This window comes from Procambarus clarkii, chromosome 26, assembly GCF_040958095.1.
Source record: "Procambarus clarkii isolate CNS0578487 chromosome 26, FALCON_Pclarkii_2.0, whole genome shotgun sequence".
Lineage (NCBI taxonomy): Eukaryota > Metazoa > Arthropoda > Malacostraca > Decapoda > Cambaridae > Procambarus > Procambarus clarkii.
Genome location: NC_091175.1, coordinates 17,330,655 through 17,350,474, shown reverse-complemented (window position 1 = coordinate 17,350,474; position 19,820 = coordinate 17,330,655). Strand labels below are relative to the sequence as shown.

General features: G+C 41.2%; 1 protein-coding gene across 2 annotated transcripts in view; it reads left to right on the top strand.

Moving 5' to 3' along the window:
* Positions 1-9,039, top strand: part of LOC123756826 (uncharacterized) — a 29,229-nt gene extending 20,190 nt beyond the window's left edge. Inside the window, exons 1-2 of one of the 2 annotated variants that reach the window (XM_045740194.2) lie at positions 5,564-5,648; positions 6,964-9,039. In XM_045740194.2, coding sequence (XP_045596150.1) covers positions 6,971-8,611 — 1,641 coding nt within the window. In that variant the 5' untranslated portion in view covers positions 5,564-5,648; positions 6,964-6,970 and the 3' untranslated portion in view covers positions 8,612-9,039. Of the gene's footprint in view, positions 1-5,563; positions 5,649-6,963 lie in introns of those variants that run through there. The other variant, XM_069331931.1, reaches the window with a different exon arrangement.
* The last annotated feature ends 10,781 nt before the right edge of the window (positions 9,040-19,820 follow it).

The following is a 19,820-nucleotide window of genomic DNA, read 5'->3' as shown; positions in this document are numbered from 1 at the left end:
CTTTGTTTACATTTATTAAACACTTTATGAGTGAAAGAGATAGAGTCCGCGGCCCTAATGACCTCAGACACACGCAGAACCGTCTGAACCATGATGGGCATAACAATATCTCACCCAGAATTGTATTGAGGAGCGGGAAGTAGCGTGGAAAATTGATGGTGAGCGTCACAATCCACCACTGTGGAGGAGCCAGTTCTTCCGAAGGTCACTATCTTGGGCCGGAGGAAGAAAGAAACGCTTCTGTTCTCCGCGACGGCCAGTACAACGAAGCCAGTACATCTTCATTACACTTGGAAGGGAGGCGGAATTATCATTGTAAAGCGCCAAGCCATTACGACTATATAGCACTGGGAAGGGGTCAGGATAAGAATTTGGGATGGGACGGGGGGAAAGGAATGGTGCCCCAACCACTTGGTGGACGGTCGGGGATTGAACGCCGAGGTTATCTTGAGGTTATCTTGAGATGATTTCGGGGCTTTAGTGTCCCCGCGGCCCGGTCCTCGACCAGGCCTCCACCCCCAGGAAGCAGCCCGTGACAGCTGACTAACACCCAGGTACCTATTTTACTGCTAGGTAACAGGGGCATAGGGTGAAAGAAACTCTGCCCATTGTTTCTCGCTGGCGCCCGGGATCGAACCCGGGACCACAGGATCACAAGTCCAGTGTGCTGTCCGCTCGGCCGACCAGCTCCCCTCCGACCTCTCCGACCTGCATGAAGCGAGACCGTCGCTCTACCGTCCACCCCAAGTGGTTGGGTGCACTTGGAAGGGATGAGGGTACAAATAGCTGGGGTTATTATGGAGTCCAAACCGTAATGCGTCCATTGTGAGCACATACTCACGACATGACAAGTCGCAGTGCTGGAGTTTAGGCTTGGTGTTGGCCTTAAGCCTTATCAAGCTCTTGAGAGTTAAAGGCCACCACAATAGCTTCCAGACCAATTACCAAGTAAAATTTTAGTCTTTTAAAAAGTTGTAGTACAATGACAACCACTGTTTTTGCCGGGTTGGGGGTTCGATTCCCGATGGTCTGGGTGGTTGGGCACCGTTACTTCATCCCGTACTCATATCCCAGCTCCTTGTCCTCATATCCCAGCTCCTTGTCCTCATATCCCAGCTCCTTGTCCTCATATCCCAGCTTCTTGTCCTCATATCCCAGCTTCTTGTCCTCATATCCCAGCTCCTCGTCCTCATATCCCAGCTCCTTTTCTCCATATCCCAGCTCCTTGTCCTCATATCCCAGCTCCTTGTCCTCATATCCCAGCTCCTTGTCCTCATATCCCAGCTCCTTGTCCTCATATCCCAGCTCCTTGTCCTCATATCCCAGCTCCTCGTCCTCATATCCCAGCTCCTCGTCCTCATATCCCAGTTCCTTGTCCTCATATCCCAGCTCCTTGTCCTCATATCCCAGCTCCTTGTCCTCATATCCCAGCTCCTTGTCCTCATATCCCAGCTCCTTGTCCTCATATCCCAGCTCCTCGTCCTCATATCCCAGCTCCTCGTCCTCATATCCCAGTTCCTTGTCCTGGCATCCCAGCTCCGTGTCCTCATATCCCAGCTCCTTGTCCTGGCATCCCAGCTCCGTATCCTCATATCCCAGCTCCTCGTCCCCATATCCTACCTCCTTGTCCTCATAGTGCTCTCAAGTGTTACACTGAAACACTTACTTAGCACACCCTCTTTATAACTGCCTTAACTTACCTTGGGAAATGACCCAGAAACTGAAGACGTTTCGGACAAGATACAGCTTCTGATATTTCGTCACAGCTCCGGCCAAATGCCGCCTGAAGTCAGAAGGAAGCACTCAAGTGGTTGTCCTTGGTCCACCAAAAAGGTAATAGATGATTAGAACAAAACATCAATGTGAGCGGCCTCTTGTTCTTCCTAACGCTTGTCTTATAATGTGATTATTAAAAGTATAATTTTAATTAGTTTTCCTGCAGAAATTATTTGATTTCATGGGTTAGAGATTTCAAGTGTAACTTTTTGTTTCACTATAATTCTAAAGTTGCGAGTGGGGGTAAAAGTCATAGTTTCGTTCTTAGTATTTAACCCGGTGTACTAAACTGGTGGGCCAGTGTCCTAAACTGGTGGGCCGGTGTCCTAAACTGGTGGGCCGGTGTCCTAAACTGGTGGGCCGGTGTCCTAAACTGGTGGGCCGGTGTCCTAAACTGGTGGGCCGGTGTCCTAAACTGGTGGGCCAGTGTCCTAAACTGGTGGGCCGGTGTCCTAAACTGGTGGGCCGGTGTCCTAAACTGGTGGGTCGGTGTCCTAAACTGGTGGGCCGGTGTCCTAAACTAGAGGGCCGGTGTACTAAACTGGTGGGCCGGTGTCCTAAACTGGTGGGTCGGTGTCCTAAACTGGTGGGCCGGTGTCCTAAACTGGTGGGCCGGTGTCCTAAACTGGTGGGTCGGTGTCCTAAACTGGTGGGCCGGTGTCCTAAACTAGAGGGCCGGTGTACTAAACTGGTGGGCCGGTGTCCTAAACTGGTGGGCCGGTATCCTAAACTGGTGGGCCGGTGTCCTAAACTGGTGGGCCGGTGTCCTAAACTGGTGGGCCGGTGTCCTAAACTGGTGGGCCGGTGTCCTAAACTGGTGGGCCGGTGTCCTAAACTAGAGGGCCGGTGTACTAAACTGGTGGGCCGGTGTCCTAAACTGGTGGGCCGGTGTACTAAACTGGTGGGCTGGTTATGTTTTAAACACATGTTAAAATTTAGTTTTTCTGGCTTTCCCCAGAAACAATGACCTACCGGGTTAGAGTACGTTAGGATCTCGCTGCTTCAACGAGATCTTCTATATTCATCTGTGCAATATTGCGTAGCAATATCGTAAGACTTGTCCTGCTGTGACGTTGCAATCTTGCGTGCGTCTACTTGCAATTCGGAAGATGGAGTTGCTGGTCATCCTGTAATGAAAAGGAACTGTACAACCTGTGACAAAATTTCTCATATATATATATATATATATATATATATTTTATTAAATATGACCGAAAAAGTAAGATTAATAATTCTAACACGAATTTTCTCAATCTTTCGTACATTATGCTTCACTGTTGGAGGTAAATCAAAAATCACTTCTCCAAAATTCATTTTTATTTCTAGTCTGACGCGACACGGGCGCGTTTCGTAAAACTTATTACATTTTCAAAGACTTCACAAATACACAACTGATTAGAACTTGCGTTTCCCTGATTTTATATCTACATTTGAGTGAGGTGGGAAGGGTGATGTGGCATTACATTTGAGTGAGGTGGGAAGGATGATGTGGCATTAGAGGATATTAATAGGGTATTAAAAGTATCAACACAAGACAGAACACGAAACAATGGATATTGAATAGAAGTGTTTGTAGAAAGCCTATTGGTCCATATTTCTTGATGCTTCTATATTGGAGCGGAGTCTTGAGGTGGGTAGAATATAGTTGTGCAATAATTGGCTGTTGATTGCTGGTGTTGACTTCTTGATGTGTAGTGCCTCGCAAACGTCAAGCCGCCTGCTATCGCTGTATCTATCGATGATCGATGATAGATACAGCGATAGCAGGCGGCTTGACGTTTGCGAGGCACTACACATCAAGAAGTCAACACCAGCAATCAACAGCCAATTATTGCACAACTATATTCTACCCACCTCAAGACTCCGCTCCAATATAGAAGCATCAAGAAATATGGACCAATAGGCTTTCTACAAACACTTCTATTCAATATCCATTGTTTCGTGTTCTGTCTTGTGTTGATACTTTTAATACCCTATTAATATCCTCTAATGCCACATCATCCTTCCCACCTCACTCAAATGTAATGCCACATCACCCTTCCCACCTCACTCAAATGTAGATATAAAATCAGGGAAACGCAAGTTCTAATCAGTTGTGTATTTGTGAAGTCTTTGAAAATGTAATAAGTTTTACGAAACGCGCCCGTGTCGCGTCAGACTAGAAATAAAAATGAATTTTGGAGAAGTGATTTTTGATTTACCTCCAACAGTGAAGCATAATGTACGAAAGATTGAGAAAATTCGTGTTAGAATTATTAATCTTACTTTTTCGGTCATATTTAATAAAATATGTCTACAGGAAAGACTGCTACCAAAATATACTAATATATATATATATATATATATATATATATATATATATATATATATATATATATATATATATATATATATATATATATATGTCGTACCTAGTAGCCAGAACGCACTTCTCAGCCTACTATGCAAGGCCCAATTTGCCTAATAAGCCAAGTTTTCATGAATTAACTGTTTTTCGACTACCTAACCTAACTTTTTCGGCTACCTAACCTAACCTAACCTATAAAGATAGGTTAGGTTAGGTTAGGTAGGGTTGGTTAGGTTTGGTCATATATCTACGTCAATTTTAACTCCAATACAAAAAAATTGACCTCATACATAATGAAATGGGTAGCTTTATCATTTCATAATCAAAACATTTGAGAAAATATATTAATTCGTGAAAACTTGGCTTATTAGGCAAATCGGGCCTTGCATAGTAGGCTGAGAAGTGCGTTCTGGCTATTAGGTACGACATATATATATATATATATATATATATATATATATATATATATATATATATATATATATATATATGTCGTACCTAGTAGCCAGAACGCACTTCTATGCCTACTATTCAAGGCCCGATTTGCCTAATAAGCCAAGTTTTCATGAATTAATTGTTTTTCGACTACCTAACCTACCTAACCTAACCTAACGTTTTCGGCTACCATACCTAACCTAACCGATAAAGATAGGTTAGGTTAGGTTAGGTAGGGTTGGTTAGGTTCGGTCATATATCTACATTAATTTTAACTCCAATAAAAAAAAAATTGACGTCATACGTAATGAAATGGGTAGCTTTATAATTTCATAAGAAAAAAATTAGAGAAAATATACTAATTCATGAAAACTTGGCTTATTAGGCAAATCGGGCCTTGAATAGTAGGCATAGAAGTGCGTTCTGGCTACTAGGTACGACATATATATATATATATATATATATATATATATATATATATATATATATATATATATATATATATATATATATATATATATATATATATATATGACAATGTCAGACCACGGAGGAAAAATGAAACAGGAAATTTCCTTAAGTACTTTCGGAACATCTGTCAAATGATAACGCAGGTGTCCTAAGGCCAGCTCAGCGTGGACAGAAACCTCGCGTAGAGCAAAAGGGCCATTTGGGCTTGGACCTTCTGAAGATGTATTTAATATACGAAAGTACTTAAGGAAATTTCCTGTTTCATTTTTCCTCCGTGGTCTGACATTGTCACATTCTTAATCACGTGTTTATTTTCGTGATATACACACACACATATATATATATATATATATATATATATATATATATATATATATATATATATATATATATATATATATATATATATTTCCACAGGCCCACAGGTGTGGTCCTGTGGGGAGATAACAGGTGTAGGCCAGATAGATTGCTATAGTAAAGAACAATGACAGATTTATCTCTAATTATCAGCTGACTATCTCATATCAGCGTCCCCTGAGGTGAAGGTGGGAGTAGCACATCAGGTTCAGTACTCAAACACCACCACTGTGGCACCCTAACACTCACTAGCCCACTACAGGTAAGTCTGAACCAGACCCCAGGAACAGCAGCTAGTACACACTTCCAGCACACGGCATAAGAAAGACCCCAACCACTTTTGTTGCTTGCGATATGATGAAAGAGAAATAGAATCAAACTCAAGGGGCTACAAGACTCTTGGCCAATAATCTCGGGCCAAGACCTTGGGGCCAAGACCTTGGGGCCAAGACCTTGGGGCCAAGACCTTGGGGCCAAGGCTCTCCGGTGAAGATTACCATAAAAAAAGGTTCTGAGCACGCGAACATTTTGCATATTATTTCCAGATCAGAGACAGGATTTGAGGAACACTTTATCGTTTAAGGAAACCTTTCTGGTCACTTTCCAGCAGAGTTGCCCCGGGTGGACACCGAGAACATCGAGAATCAGTTCATGTGTTCCTTTCCCAATCACTTGGACAGTCGGGGATCGAACGCCGACCTGTAGGAAGCACTGTCGTCGCCGCTCACACCACTTTAAGTGGTTGGGAAGGAAAGAAGTAGACTGATTAACGGTGATTTCCCAGTGTTTACACATCTAACTCTGCAGGAGTGAGACTAGATTTTCCTTAGAAGGTAAAGTGATTAACACAATGAAGGCCACGTTTCCTGCAGGTCGGTGCTCGATCCTCGATGATCCAAGTGGTTGGGCACCATTTCGTCCCTCCGTCCTATCCTAGATTACATAGTCATACTAACAGTATTTTTTCTTGATCATTGTATTACCTTAACAAGCTCCCAGGAAATAAAGACGTTACTGATGTGTAAAAATGGCAATAAATATATGTTTTAATACCAATATTCAAACTGGTCAGTAGAACGAATCTTATAATTAAGATTCTTTCGAAACTTATAATTAAGGATGAGTGGCGCTGCCCAATACTGTCACTATGGCGGTGTGTCCACTCACAGGATGAGTGGCGCTGCCCAATACTGTCACTATGGCGGTGTGTTCACTCACAGGATGAGTGGCGCTGCCCAATACTGTCACTATGGCGGTGTGTCCACTCACAGGATGAGTGACGCTGCCCAATACTGTCACTATGGCGGTGTGTCCACTCACAGGATGAGTGACGCTGCCCAATACTGTCACTATGGCGGTGTGTCCACTCACAGGATGAGTGGCGCTGCCCAATACTATCACTATGGCGGTGTGTTCACTCACAGGATGAGTGACGCTGCCCAATACTGTCACTATGGCGGTGTGTCCACTCACAGGATGAGTGGCGCTGCCTTATAAACTCGCCCTTCATGACAAAATTTAAAAAATAATGATAATTTAGCTTTTTTATTAAATACCATCTTTTTTGTGCTCTGCAGGTGAGTGATGGCGGGTGGTGGCGGCCACGGCTACACCGAGGGCGGCCTCTCCCTCCTTCCCCTCCAGATGGCGTCGTCATCGACACCTGGAGTCGACTCTGTATGTAAACAAACTCTCGGCAGCCTCAATGATCTCCCAAATAAAGTAGTATTTCTCTTAGGCGACGATCTGGAGATGAAGGCATCCGTTAAGGATGCCTTTGTGAATTATATATTTGACGTACAGGTCAGGAGTACCTATCGTCTGATCCTGGCTGACAATTTTGCCTTCGAGGATGTTCAAGATATTATATATGTCTACATTTTCAATCAAACGGGTGACATGAGTTTGCCCTTCAATCTGGTCTTTGTTGACGTGCCTCCCTTAGGGTACTCGGGCGGCACAGAGAGAGACGTGAGAATCCTACAAGATTTAGAAGGATTTCTCCAGCAAGAGTTTGGGACAACGATGGTCGATGCTGTCAGTTTTGTGGTCCAGACGTCTACGGATATTCTTCTCCCACTCGTCAACACCTACGAACTGCTGTGCTGTGCGTTCGACGACCTGGAGAGTATCACACAGGTCCTGGTGACTGACCCCACGTCCTACATGCCTCTGCTAAACTCACTTAAAAAGGCTAACATTGCTTACAATAACTTGTTTATCTTTGATAATGGCGAAAAAACAACAGCACATATCAGTCCAGAAGAACACTTCTTTCTACAAATATTTCGGCTCTTCGACTATCATGGTGTAGACGATTTTTTTCAGGAGTTGAAGAGTTCTTCACCTTTGAGGATGTCGTTAGGTAAGCAGCTAGAAGATGGACTTGTGGATGTGACTGAAATATCAAGACTAAGAGTCATTCACCAGTTCACAGAGGTTGTGGGGCACCACGAGGGTCTGGACCTTCGCCAGTTGGTGATGAAGTTGGACCACAGGGACGATGGAACAAGAGTAATGAAGCTCACCTTAGGTGACACCAACGACAAACCAACTAAGGTCGTTCTCCTGGTGGGCGACAGAGAATCGGGTAAAACTACTCTCGCCACGGCAATGGTCAACTACATCTTCGGCGTCAAATTCCACGACAACTTCCGTTTATTAATAAATGGAGACCCACTCAACCGCCTCACGAAAGATCTGAAGATTAAGAAAACCAAATTTACGACAGCTTATTCCTTCAACATCCTGCCGAGGCCTCACGACCACCACAACCTCATAATCGTCGACACGCCAGGTCTCGGCAGCCCAGAAGAACACGCCCACAACAAACACATCATGAGCCGCCTAGCCACGCTCCTGCGGAAGGTCTGTGGGCTTCACCACTTCGACATCATAGGCTTTGTCATCCCAGCAAAAATCCAAAAGCTCCCGGACTCCTACAGATCCGTCTACAAGCACCTATACTCCCTTCTGACAGACGAAGGAAGGGAGAAGATAATCATCATGGCCACGCAATCTGACGCCAAGAGGCCGCCCGTCATCGATGCCATTAACAAACTGTCGCTGCCGTTTGCGCGAGGTCTCAAGTTCAACTCGCACTCGGTCCTCACAGACGTGACTACTGAACACCAGGAGGCCGATAACCACAGAGTTATCAGTGAACTCTACTGGAAAATAGAACAATGTAATCTTTTCTCTCTCTTTGCTGAGTTGAGGGATTAACCTAAAGTTAAATTATCATTATTGGCTGCAAAATTCATTAAATTATAAAAATCAATAAAACGAAGCGAGAGTTATTTTACATAGCAAAGTAGGCTACATAGTAGAGTTATGCTTTGGCGGAGAATATATTATTTCCCCATTGTCGGGGGACAAGAAGCCTATACTTAGTACTTAGTCTATATCGTTGTTCCTTAAGCCGAAGACTGGCTTTCCTCAGGATGCTACCCACAACAGTTACTTAAGTCCTGAATATCTTTCTTCCTACAAGGTGAACCGTGGAATGAAGTATTGAGTACCGTGCCCTAACGTCTCCTCCTGCTCGGGAATCGAACCCAGGATCATTGGGTTGTGAGGCGACAGAGCTGACTAATATTGTAAAATTTGTTGCAAAAATGTATTTGCTAATGGAAACTTTTTTGATTCTCAAATTGTTGTATTAATGTCTTATTCATACATTGTAATGATACATATACATCTTCAGATAGACAAAGTATGCATTAATAGTAAAAGTCTGGGAAAGTTCCATGGCCGATCCATAGACAAAAGATTTAACTTCAGAACAGCATATCACCAAGAAAGTATTTCAAAGCTGTTGATATACTCTCAAAAATCATATATCATATACCCCCACTCTGTTCTTCTCACACTGTTCACTAATCTATCCCTATCTAACGTATGGTATCTGTGCATGGGGGCTTATAACCACTACAAACTACCTCAAGCCCATCATCAACCAGCAAAAATCAGTTATCAGAAGTATACCAAATTTTGTCTTCAGACAACACACAGCCCCTCTGTTTATATCCAGACACATGGCTGAACATACACTCACTCCACACATTCTCTTGTGTCATTTACACTTACAAACCCTTATTCCTAAATTCTAATACTATTGTGAAACTTACTCTAGAGGGGTGTAATAGAACCTATGAACACCATACCAGAAATAAATATATTTTGTGTATTCACAGAATCAGACAATATGTATGCAAACACAATACATACAAAAGGGAAACTCCCTTTATGTGTGAATTATTCTAATTCACTATTAATTAGTGAATTAAAAACAATAAAGTACCTGATTTTATTACCACCTTTACTCTCTAGAAATACGACTACAGCAATATAATTTCTATACGTTATTGACTTTGCAAGATTATACTTAATCACCATTGTATGTATGTACCTATTGAATTTTTATGTGCATAAATAAATGAATAAGTATATGTACAATAAATTATTATTATTTGTAAATAGTTACTATATAAAATGGACATTTTATAATGTCATATTTTTCTAAATCACATATATAAAATAAAGATAAAGCTTACTTGCTGGAGCCTTGACAAGGGTCTTTCATCTAGATTAAATATAAACTGTCTGATGTACATTAGTTCTTTATTATTGGTTATACAGCACTAAACCTTACTGTAAACCATAACTTTTCATAGTTACGCCAATAAAGTTTTCTTTCGCTTACATCATCATAGAAAATGGTAACTGAAGGCAGTATTTCATGGGTAACATGTGTATTTTATTACTTTTTTTTTTTGTTCAACCTAATTAGTTTTTTGGGGGGTTCATAATAATATGGGTACTCCATGTCAAGGACAATAAGCCAGTATTGGGCTCATCGAGGTTTTCCCAACCACAAGAGGGACTCTCCCGTCGCGGTCACCAATCCAGTTACTCATCACGGTGTTTAAACTGAATCGGATAGCATTGCTTTACACCAAAGGGAATTGTACATGTATATATATTTTTTGTTAGATTTACCTGAACTTTACCTGAGAGCCACTATCTCTCTAGTGGTCTCAATGAAAACAGGAAGCCGGCGGCTTGTCCAAGGTCCCGCCATTTGTCCTGATGATTTTGTTGAGTTCTATTTTGAAATTCAGCAGTATTTTGGCATTTATGGCTTCAGCGGGTAGGCGGTTCCATGGGTTTATATAACTAAGGAGAAAAAAGCATTTCCTGTTTTCCGTCCTGTATTGTGGCTTCTTGAGCTTGAACCGTTGGTCTTATTTTGCGTCAAATTACCTTATTAAATCTTACCTATTGAAGAAGTTGTCTGGATCAATATCCTCCAAATTGTTCAGTATTTTTACATGTTTGATGAGATCAGACCTCATACCGTAACCCAAGACAATTGTTTAGTTCCTGGATACCTATAGACTGCTAGTGAACAGAGGCAACAGGAGAAAGACAACGTGGCCTAAACGTCTCTGTCCTCACCAATAAAACGGGTAAAGATATGTATACAGCAATAAACAAAACAGAACTTCTAATTGGCTTGATGTGGTGGCCTAATGACCCATCAACCTCTGGAGAGTAACCCGTCCTTAGACCAAGTCCATTCCATCCAGCGGTCGACCCCACAGACGCATTCATAAATTTTAACATTCTGTTCATTCAAAACAGGAATTTTCTTAAATATAAATTAATATTATTTTATATTACCATATTGTACATATTTAGGCCCTGGTTAGGTGTTTAGGTTCTGTTGGCGATTATTTGTATTTATAGTATGTGGGTGAAGCATTTACAGCGTTGTGGTTCGAACAAAATTCGTGAGTGAAGCATTTGTTCCGGAAGTGTTCGAACGTCATCAGTTGTGAGTCGTGTGTAAACCGATCACAGGATGATAGCAATAGTTGTGGATTCCCTCACATGGAGTATTTGTCGACGGCAGATATACAAGGCATTAGGACAGTCTTAGATAGTTCCCTCGACGTGGCAATGATTGTTATGGATACAATCAATATTGGCCGTTCTCTTGCTTGGCCACTCCGTGAAAATCACAACTGTTTAACCTAACCAGACGCTGTCCAACCACTTGGGCTGGACGGTAGAGCGACGGTCTCGCTTCATGCAGGTCGGCGTTCAATCCCCGACCTTCCAAGTGGCTGGCCACCATTCCTTTCCCCCCTGTCCCATCCCAAATCCTTATCCTGACCCGTTCCAAGTGCTATTTAGTCGTAATGGCTTGGTGCTTTCCCCTGATAATTATCTTCTTCACTAACCCCAACAACCCCCCTAACCCATCGAGACCTCTGCATAGAATATTTACAGTGATATAATTTTTCCCTTTATCACATTTTTTATCCATTCCGTACAAATTGCGACGTATTAGATGAGGGACCGAGTTGTAGGGTCCAGTTTGGTGGTACTGCTGATTCACTAACGACTCAGCGATGGTGATCTAAGGAACAACACCAGCTGTACCACTGTCAGTCTGCTTATATACGGTGACGAGTGTGTTTGGACCTTTGTATCTTGCTCCTTGAGGAGACACCCCTCGAGTGCTAGCCATCAAAACCAAACTAGTTACGAAACCTGTATATCTTTCCACAATCATGGCGGCTTTTGTTTACATCTACTAAACAGTTCATGAGCTGCGAAGCATTACGGGGTTGTTTATAACAATAATGACCTTTGGATTGTGATGTTTCGGGGCTCATAAACTGTTTATTACTTGTAAACAAAGCCACCATGATTAAGATGTACAGGTTTCGCAAGGATTCTTGTCCTCATACAGGATATGAGGACAAGAATCTGTAATATGACGGCAGGAAAGAACGATGCCCAACCAATTCGACTCTTGGGAATCGAACGCCGACCTGCAAGAAGCGAGGCTGGCGCTGTACCGACCAGTCCAAGTGGCTGGTTGGGGAGGCAGTATGAGCCTAATTACCGCGGTGCCGCTAATTACGTAAGTGTTAATGTGGATTACTGTTAAGGGCCGCGGACGAGTGCATCATCTCTTGTTGTCTGGTTATCTTTAATAAACTTGCGTATAGGCACTCCGGCACGCCCTGGCGTTAATTTATCTTCGTGCGTGATGAAGTGTGCACAGTCACACCCTGGCATGCGTATGCGTTCGTTCGAACACGCATGCGTGTGCGTGCATTGATGCGTTGATACGCTCGCGCGTGTGTATGTGTGTATGCATTAGCACATGTGATATCTTGTGTTTGTGATATGGTATCATGTGCTCGTGTTTGTATGGGTGCCCCCAGGCGTGTGTTTGGCCAATCCTGGCCATTAGAAAACCAGAACCATCTAATTTACCAATGTAAGAATTAGGCTGCTAAGCTGCCTCAAAGGACAGTCTTCAATTTCCCCTCCCCCCTTGTCGTACCCATGGGAAGTCAAGTGGTTAAGGGACTAAACCCACATCACATAAACGTTGGGTGAGCGACTGTTTGCTAAACAGATTTAGTAAAAGGACCTTGGGGGATTGCCTTGTTTGATGATTACACACCCACCATTCAGGGAAGTGGGGGGGGGGGGGAAAGAGGAGGGGGGGGGGACTAAACGTTTGCTACAGAGACTGATAAATAGGTAAAAATCTATTGCGTATTGCGCGAAACGCTGCGCGTATTATGGCTTTAGGCTATATAGTCTTAAGTCTATGCATCTTAAGTCTATGCGTCTTAAGTCTATGCGTATTAAGGCTTTAGGTATTGTATGTACTAGCTCTATCTATAAATTCAACTTTGTTTGTAAATCGACTAAGTATGTACTTTTCCTGAATAAAGAATTTGAATTCCTTTATTTTGGGAAATATCTATCTTTCCAAGAGTTAAACAAATAAGACAAAATATATGGATATTAAATGAATTGTTTCGATACTTTACTAATAATGTGTTTAAGCTTCGATAACGCGAAGAAAAATTGGCCCAAAATGGATAGGCAAGTTAATTATGTATTGTTTACATAGATGACGTAGAGAAGGTAATGTTTTCCTCAGCTCCTGGACCCTACTCGCCAGACTTTTGGGCAGACTCTTCCAAAATTATTCTCTTAGATTCCTAATACATGGTAATGATAATTATGAACAGAAAACGCTAAGCCATGTTGACTATATAATACATGGAAGAGTTACGGGGAATTGATTCGATCTGGGATTGAAATTGAAATAAGTTTATTGAGGTAAAATACACACAAATTGATGAGGTACCTCAAGCTATTCTCACCCCGTTCCGATGTGGGATAGATAGATGGAGTGAAGGAACGGTGATAACCACTTGACCCATCGGGGATCGAACGCTGACCTGCAAGATCGTCGCTGTACCGACCGGCCCAATAGGATGGACATGCTTTATAGAGCAGTCGTAAGCTTTATTTGAACCATCGTAAAGCTAATCCTAATTAAATCCTAATTAAATTCTAATCCTCCACCCCCCCCCCCACACACATACACACATGAGATCATTAAATTTCATGTTCTTGCAAACAATCAAGTACTCGTAGACAAACCTTCCCCTCACAATCAGGGAATCATTCACAATCAGGCAATTACTCACAATCAGACACTCACTCACAAGTAAGCACTCAGAAGAGAGCAGTAACTCACAAAGCACTAAGATGTACAGGTTTCGCATATCATGCGAAGCATACATGATATGTATGATTATATATCGCTTGAAAGGAACATGAGGAAACAGTCGAAAACCTCCCCCACCAAGAAGGGTCAAGAATAATAAATAATAATATGCCTATACCATATAGTATATACACAGTATAATATACGATGAAGTTAAGACATGAACAATTTCTGAAAGGACATCTTACGACCTACTTTTGTAAAAGATGGTTGGGAGGGGGGGGGGGGAGGGCGGGGAGGGGGGGGTATTATTTTCTACCACAGACGTGGCCACAGATGTACAATGCTAACCACCATATATATATATATATATATATATATATATATACATTTTCACTACGATCTGTGGGAAGGGTGAACTCAAAGCGACTGAATTTCTACATTTTGACTGAAATGAGTCAAAAGTAGACTCATTTCACGACCAAAGAACAAACATATTCACTCCAAACATCTACCAGGGCCTGACAGCTGAGTGAACAGCGCTCGGGATTCGTAGTCTTGATGGCTCCGGGTTCGATCCCCGGTGGAGGGGGGGGGGAAACAAATGGGCTTCTTTCACCCTGATGCACCTGTTCTCCTAGCAGTAAATAGGTACCTGCGAGTTAAACAGCTGCTACGGGCTGCTTCTTGAGGATGTGTAACAAAAAGGAATGGACCGGGCCGCGGGGACGCTAAGCCCCGAAATCATCTCAAGATAGCCTCAAGATACCACTAACGGGCTACTCACGCCCGTGCCACCTGTGTGGGTGGCTTAGTCTTCATCAATCAATGTCTACTCCTGTACTCACTAGTACTCTATTGAGTACTAGTAGAGTACTCTACTAGTACTGTACTAGGATCTTGATAACTATAAAATTTCGTAAATAGCGTTGTTAAAAAGTAAGGCTATTACTAACTAGCACAATGCCCTAACTATCGATATCGGTGAACGAATAATCAGTGAATCTGTGAATATCTATCGTAAAGAACAGAATAATTGCTTACATTTAATAAATATAATAAACTAATAATATCGAAAAATTATATAAACCAAAAATATATTTAAAAAAAAACGTAGATGAAAGCTTTACGAAATCAATGAATAAAATTACCAACAATTATCACCGAATCGTGAATTTTAACTCCGTCTGGTTAAAATAATGAATCAATATAAATTTATTAATTCTTCTAAAATTTGCATGTAAAAAATAATTTCCCTATATAACTGTTAATTGTCGACGGGAAGAACGAATCTTCATTTACAAACCTGATTGGCTAACAACATGAAATGAAATTATGTACCAATTAGCGTAGCATAACTGTTTTCCAAATGCGTCGCACAGTATGTATTGTCGTTTTCGGGCTATTGAGGTTTTTGATCTATAGACATTTTCGAACTACTGAGTTTTTTTTTCGAACTGTTGATTAGTTTATATGGTTTAAAAATACATGGACCAGGATAGATCTCTGAGTAAATCATTCAGTTGCTCTGATTGGCTTTGGGTTAGGCTTAAGGACAATCAACCTCTAGAGGGATATTAAGGGCTTTCGACCTCTGGAGGGTTATTAAGGCCTATCAACCTCTGGGGGGTTATTAAGGCCTATCAACCTCTAGAGGGTTATTAAGGCCTATCGACCTCTGGAGGGTTATTAAGGCCTATCAACCTCTGGAGGGTTATTAAGGCCTATCAACCTCTGGAGGGTTATTAACGGACCTCTCAACACCTTATTCTTGATGGATATTGAAACACTCTAAATTGTTCCAAATTTTATGTAAGAAACTATACAATTCCACGACTTTTCACCAAGCTTCAGCAATGTAACCTGAAAATGAAGAAAAAATACATTAAAATATATTGTGTATTTTGCTTAATGTATTTATTTTAAATACATTATGGGAAAAAGGATTGATGAAATTTAATTATTTTGATGTTAAAATGTTCAAAAGAATGTTCCCTTCACAAATCATTTGGCAGTGTTTTAAATTGAGTTTAATTTCCGAGATTTGATTTGTCTTAAAGTTCAAGAATTTTGTTGAATAAATGTTTGAGTTGTTTTAAAGTTCAAGAATTTTGTTGAATAAATCTTTGAGTTTAGTTGAGTGAATGACTAAACTGAATGAGTAAACTCATTCAGTTTAGTCATTTAAAAATTAGTTTATATAACATAAGACTTTAAATTAAGGCCATGACACTTGCTTACTGACCAACCACCCAATATACTGGTTGATACCTGGTTGATGGGGTTCTGGGAGTTCTTCTACTCCCCAAGCCCGGCCCGAGGCCAGGCTCGACTTGTGAGAGTTTGGTCCACCAGGCTGTTGCTTGGAGCGGCCCGCAGGCCCACATACCCACCACAGCCCGGTTGGTCCGGCACTCCTTGGAGGAATAAATCTAGTTTCCTCTTGAAAATGTCCACGGTTGTTCCGGCAATATTTCTTATGCTTGCTGGGAGGACGTTGAACAACCGCGGACCTCTGATGTTTATTCAGTGTTCTCTGATTGTGCCTATGGCACCTCTGCTCTTCATTGGTTCTATTCTACATTTTCTTCCATGTCGTTCACTCCAGTACGTTGTTATTTTACTGTGTAGATTTGGTACTTGGCCCTCCAGTATCTTCCAGGTGTATATTATTTGATATCTCTCTCGTCTTCTTTCTAGTGAGTACATTTGGAGGGCTTTGAGACGATCCCAATAATTTAGGTGCTTTATTGCGTCTATGCGTGCCGTATATGTTCTCTGTATTCCCTCTATTTCAGCAATCTCTCCTGCTTTGAAGGGGGAAGTGAGTACTGAGCAGTACTCAAGACGGGACAACACAAGTGCCTTGAAGAGTACAACCATTGTGATGGGATCCCTGGATTTGAAAGTTCTCGTAATCCATCCTATCATTTTTCTGGCTGTCGCAATATTTGCTTGGTTATGCTCCTTAAACGTTAGGTCGTCAGACATTATTATTCCCAAATCCTTTACATGCTGTTTTCCTACTATGGGTACATTTGATTGTGTTTTGTACTCTGTATTATGTTTAAGGTCCTCATTTTTACCGTACCTGAGTACCTGGAATTTATCACTGTTAAACATCATGTTATTTTCTGATGCCCAGTCGAAAACTTTATTAATATCAGCTTGAAGTTTTTCAATGTCCTCAGCCGAGGTAATTTTCATACTGATTTTTGTGTCATCTGCAAAGGATGATACGAAGCTGTGACTTGTATTTTTGTCTATATCTGATATGAGAATAAGGAAAAGCAGTGGTGCAAGGACTGTACCCTGAGGTACAGAGCTTTTCACTGCACTTGGACTAGATTTTATATGGTTGACAGTTACTCGCTGAGTCCTGTTTGACAGAAAACTGAGTATCCAGCGTCCTACTTTACCGGTTATTCCCATTGACTTCATTTTGTGTGCTATCACGCCATGGTCACATTTATCGAAGGCCTACTATACTTAGTTTCAGTCTATATAGACTGAGAGGCGACGTATTCCTCTAGATATATATTATTCTCTCCTAAATACATCTTAAGATAGTTATACTTAAGTTCCATTTTCTATGAAAGTCAAAGATATACCTATATCGGATATACTTCAAAATATCACAATAATACACTTTTTGTATTCTATAAAATATTACATAATACCACAACTGTGTCAACATTAAACAGTGCCTCATAGCTCTAACTGACTTTGATGAAAGTACGAAAGCAGGTGTTTTAATTCTTGTGCCCAATATGTGCCATTGAAACACCTGCCCTTCCTCGCATATATGGATATGGGAGGATATAATTATCATGAAACAAACAAAATTTTTGCTAATTTATTTAAAGCAAGTTAGTAACTGGTTTTTATAGTGTAATCATTTAATGATGATTACCACATTTGGTTATATATCTGGGTAATTATATTTCAGGTCTATAATTGCTTGATTTATTAAGTAATTATCAGGCAATTAATTGCCACCAGGCGAAGAACATGGTAGAGTTGCACCTATGTTATGGTATCAGAGCATTGGTTGTTGTTAAAGATTCGCTACCTGGAACTAAAAAATCCAAGTAGCACGGGCTATGGCGAGCCCGCAGTTGAGTTTTGGTGTTATAGTATAGTACAAAGAAAAGAAAGTTTCCAGGATTTATCAAGGAAAAAAGGTTTATGGAAGGATATAGCAGCAAAGTTCTTTATTCATCATTATTTATCAGACATAAAATATAATAAAATATTTTTATTTATCAGAGGAAATACATACATAGTATCACACAAGGCACCGAAATATAACGAAGAAGTAGAAAGATTAAGTCACAATAAAGTGGTGGAAATAAATATCCACATATGGTAGCATTTATGCTACCCCCCTTACGAGACCTGTACATCTTTTCTCATGGTAGTTTTCTTTACATTTATCAAACAGTTTATGAACTCCCAACCACCACGAGGTTGTTTATAACAAATAACAACCTTGGGTTGTGAAGCTTCCAAGTTCGTAAGTTGTTTAATAACTGCCAACAAAGACCCCATGATTAAAGCAAGGTATATACAGGTTAAAACCAAACATCTCTTAACCTAAGAAGATTCTTGAACTTCTCACCCACTTGTTCTGCTCTAGCGATCCGACACGTCTGAAAAGAAATATAATCATCGCGTGTTAATATTTTCGTGATTTACACACACTTATATATATATATATATATATATATATATATATATATATATATATATATATATATATATATATATATATATATATATATATATATATATATATATATATAAAGAACATTCAGAGAAGACCTTGTGGATTCTCACGGGCGGAATGGGTGGGGGGGGGGGGGTGGGGTGGGGAGGGAAGGACAAGATGGGGTATAAAAGTATGAGGCGGGACTGGAAGGGATGTATGGGGCCAGAATGGGGCGTGGGGATGGGCAGGATGGGGTAAGGGGATGGTGATACAGAAGGTAAGATGGGGGACATGAACCACGGACTGGATGAGCCATTTTTAATTTATTTTCAACCACAGACGTGGCCATACATATATATACGATGTTACCTGTTATATATAAATACATATATAGTATTCTGTCCTCCAGGGACTGGGTCAGAGCTTTGTTTACATTGTATACTGTGCAGTTGCTGATTGAGCACGCAACCGTGCAGGGTGACTGAGTGCTCAACCACAGGGAGCGACTTGAGGGCTCAGCCACAGAGGGTGATGGAAGCACCTATGGTTGTTTACGAGATGGTAATTAAGCTCTCAGTTGGGGCGAGAATGAGTGTGTGTGTATTAGATGTGCTTGCGGGGGGTTGAGCTTTGGCTCTTCGGTCCCGCCTCACAACTGTCAATCAACTGTGGGTGTGTGTGTGTGTGTGTGTGTGTGTGTGTGTGTGTGTGTGTGTGTGTGTGTGTGTGTGTGTGTGTGTGTGTGTGTGTGTGAGCGTGCGCTAGCGCGATAAAGGGGTGATCATTAGCATGTCAATTGATGGTTTTCTATCATTTACATATCAATGGGGCGGTGCGCTACTCATCAGAACAGCTCCCGCCAAATCCCTTCGTTGATGCCATATTGTGAGCAGTTACTTTATTTCCCTCATTTTCAAACTCAATAACAATAAACCCTAATAAGTAACTAAACACCATCACAAGTTTTCAAACTATGTACCAAACCCTCAAAAAAAAATTAGCTGAATTTTAGACGCCCATTACACCTATGGAACAAAATTGTTAGCCGGCAACTTCGTCAATCATTTTCCTGGAAACAAAATGATGTGTTGCGGTACGATAACTTCTTACAGTTCCTGCCGTCTCAATAAGATAAACCCAGCTTAATAATTAGTTTCTGACATGGTGAA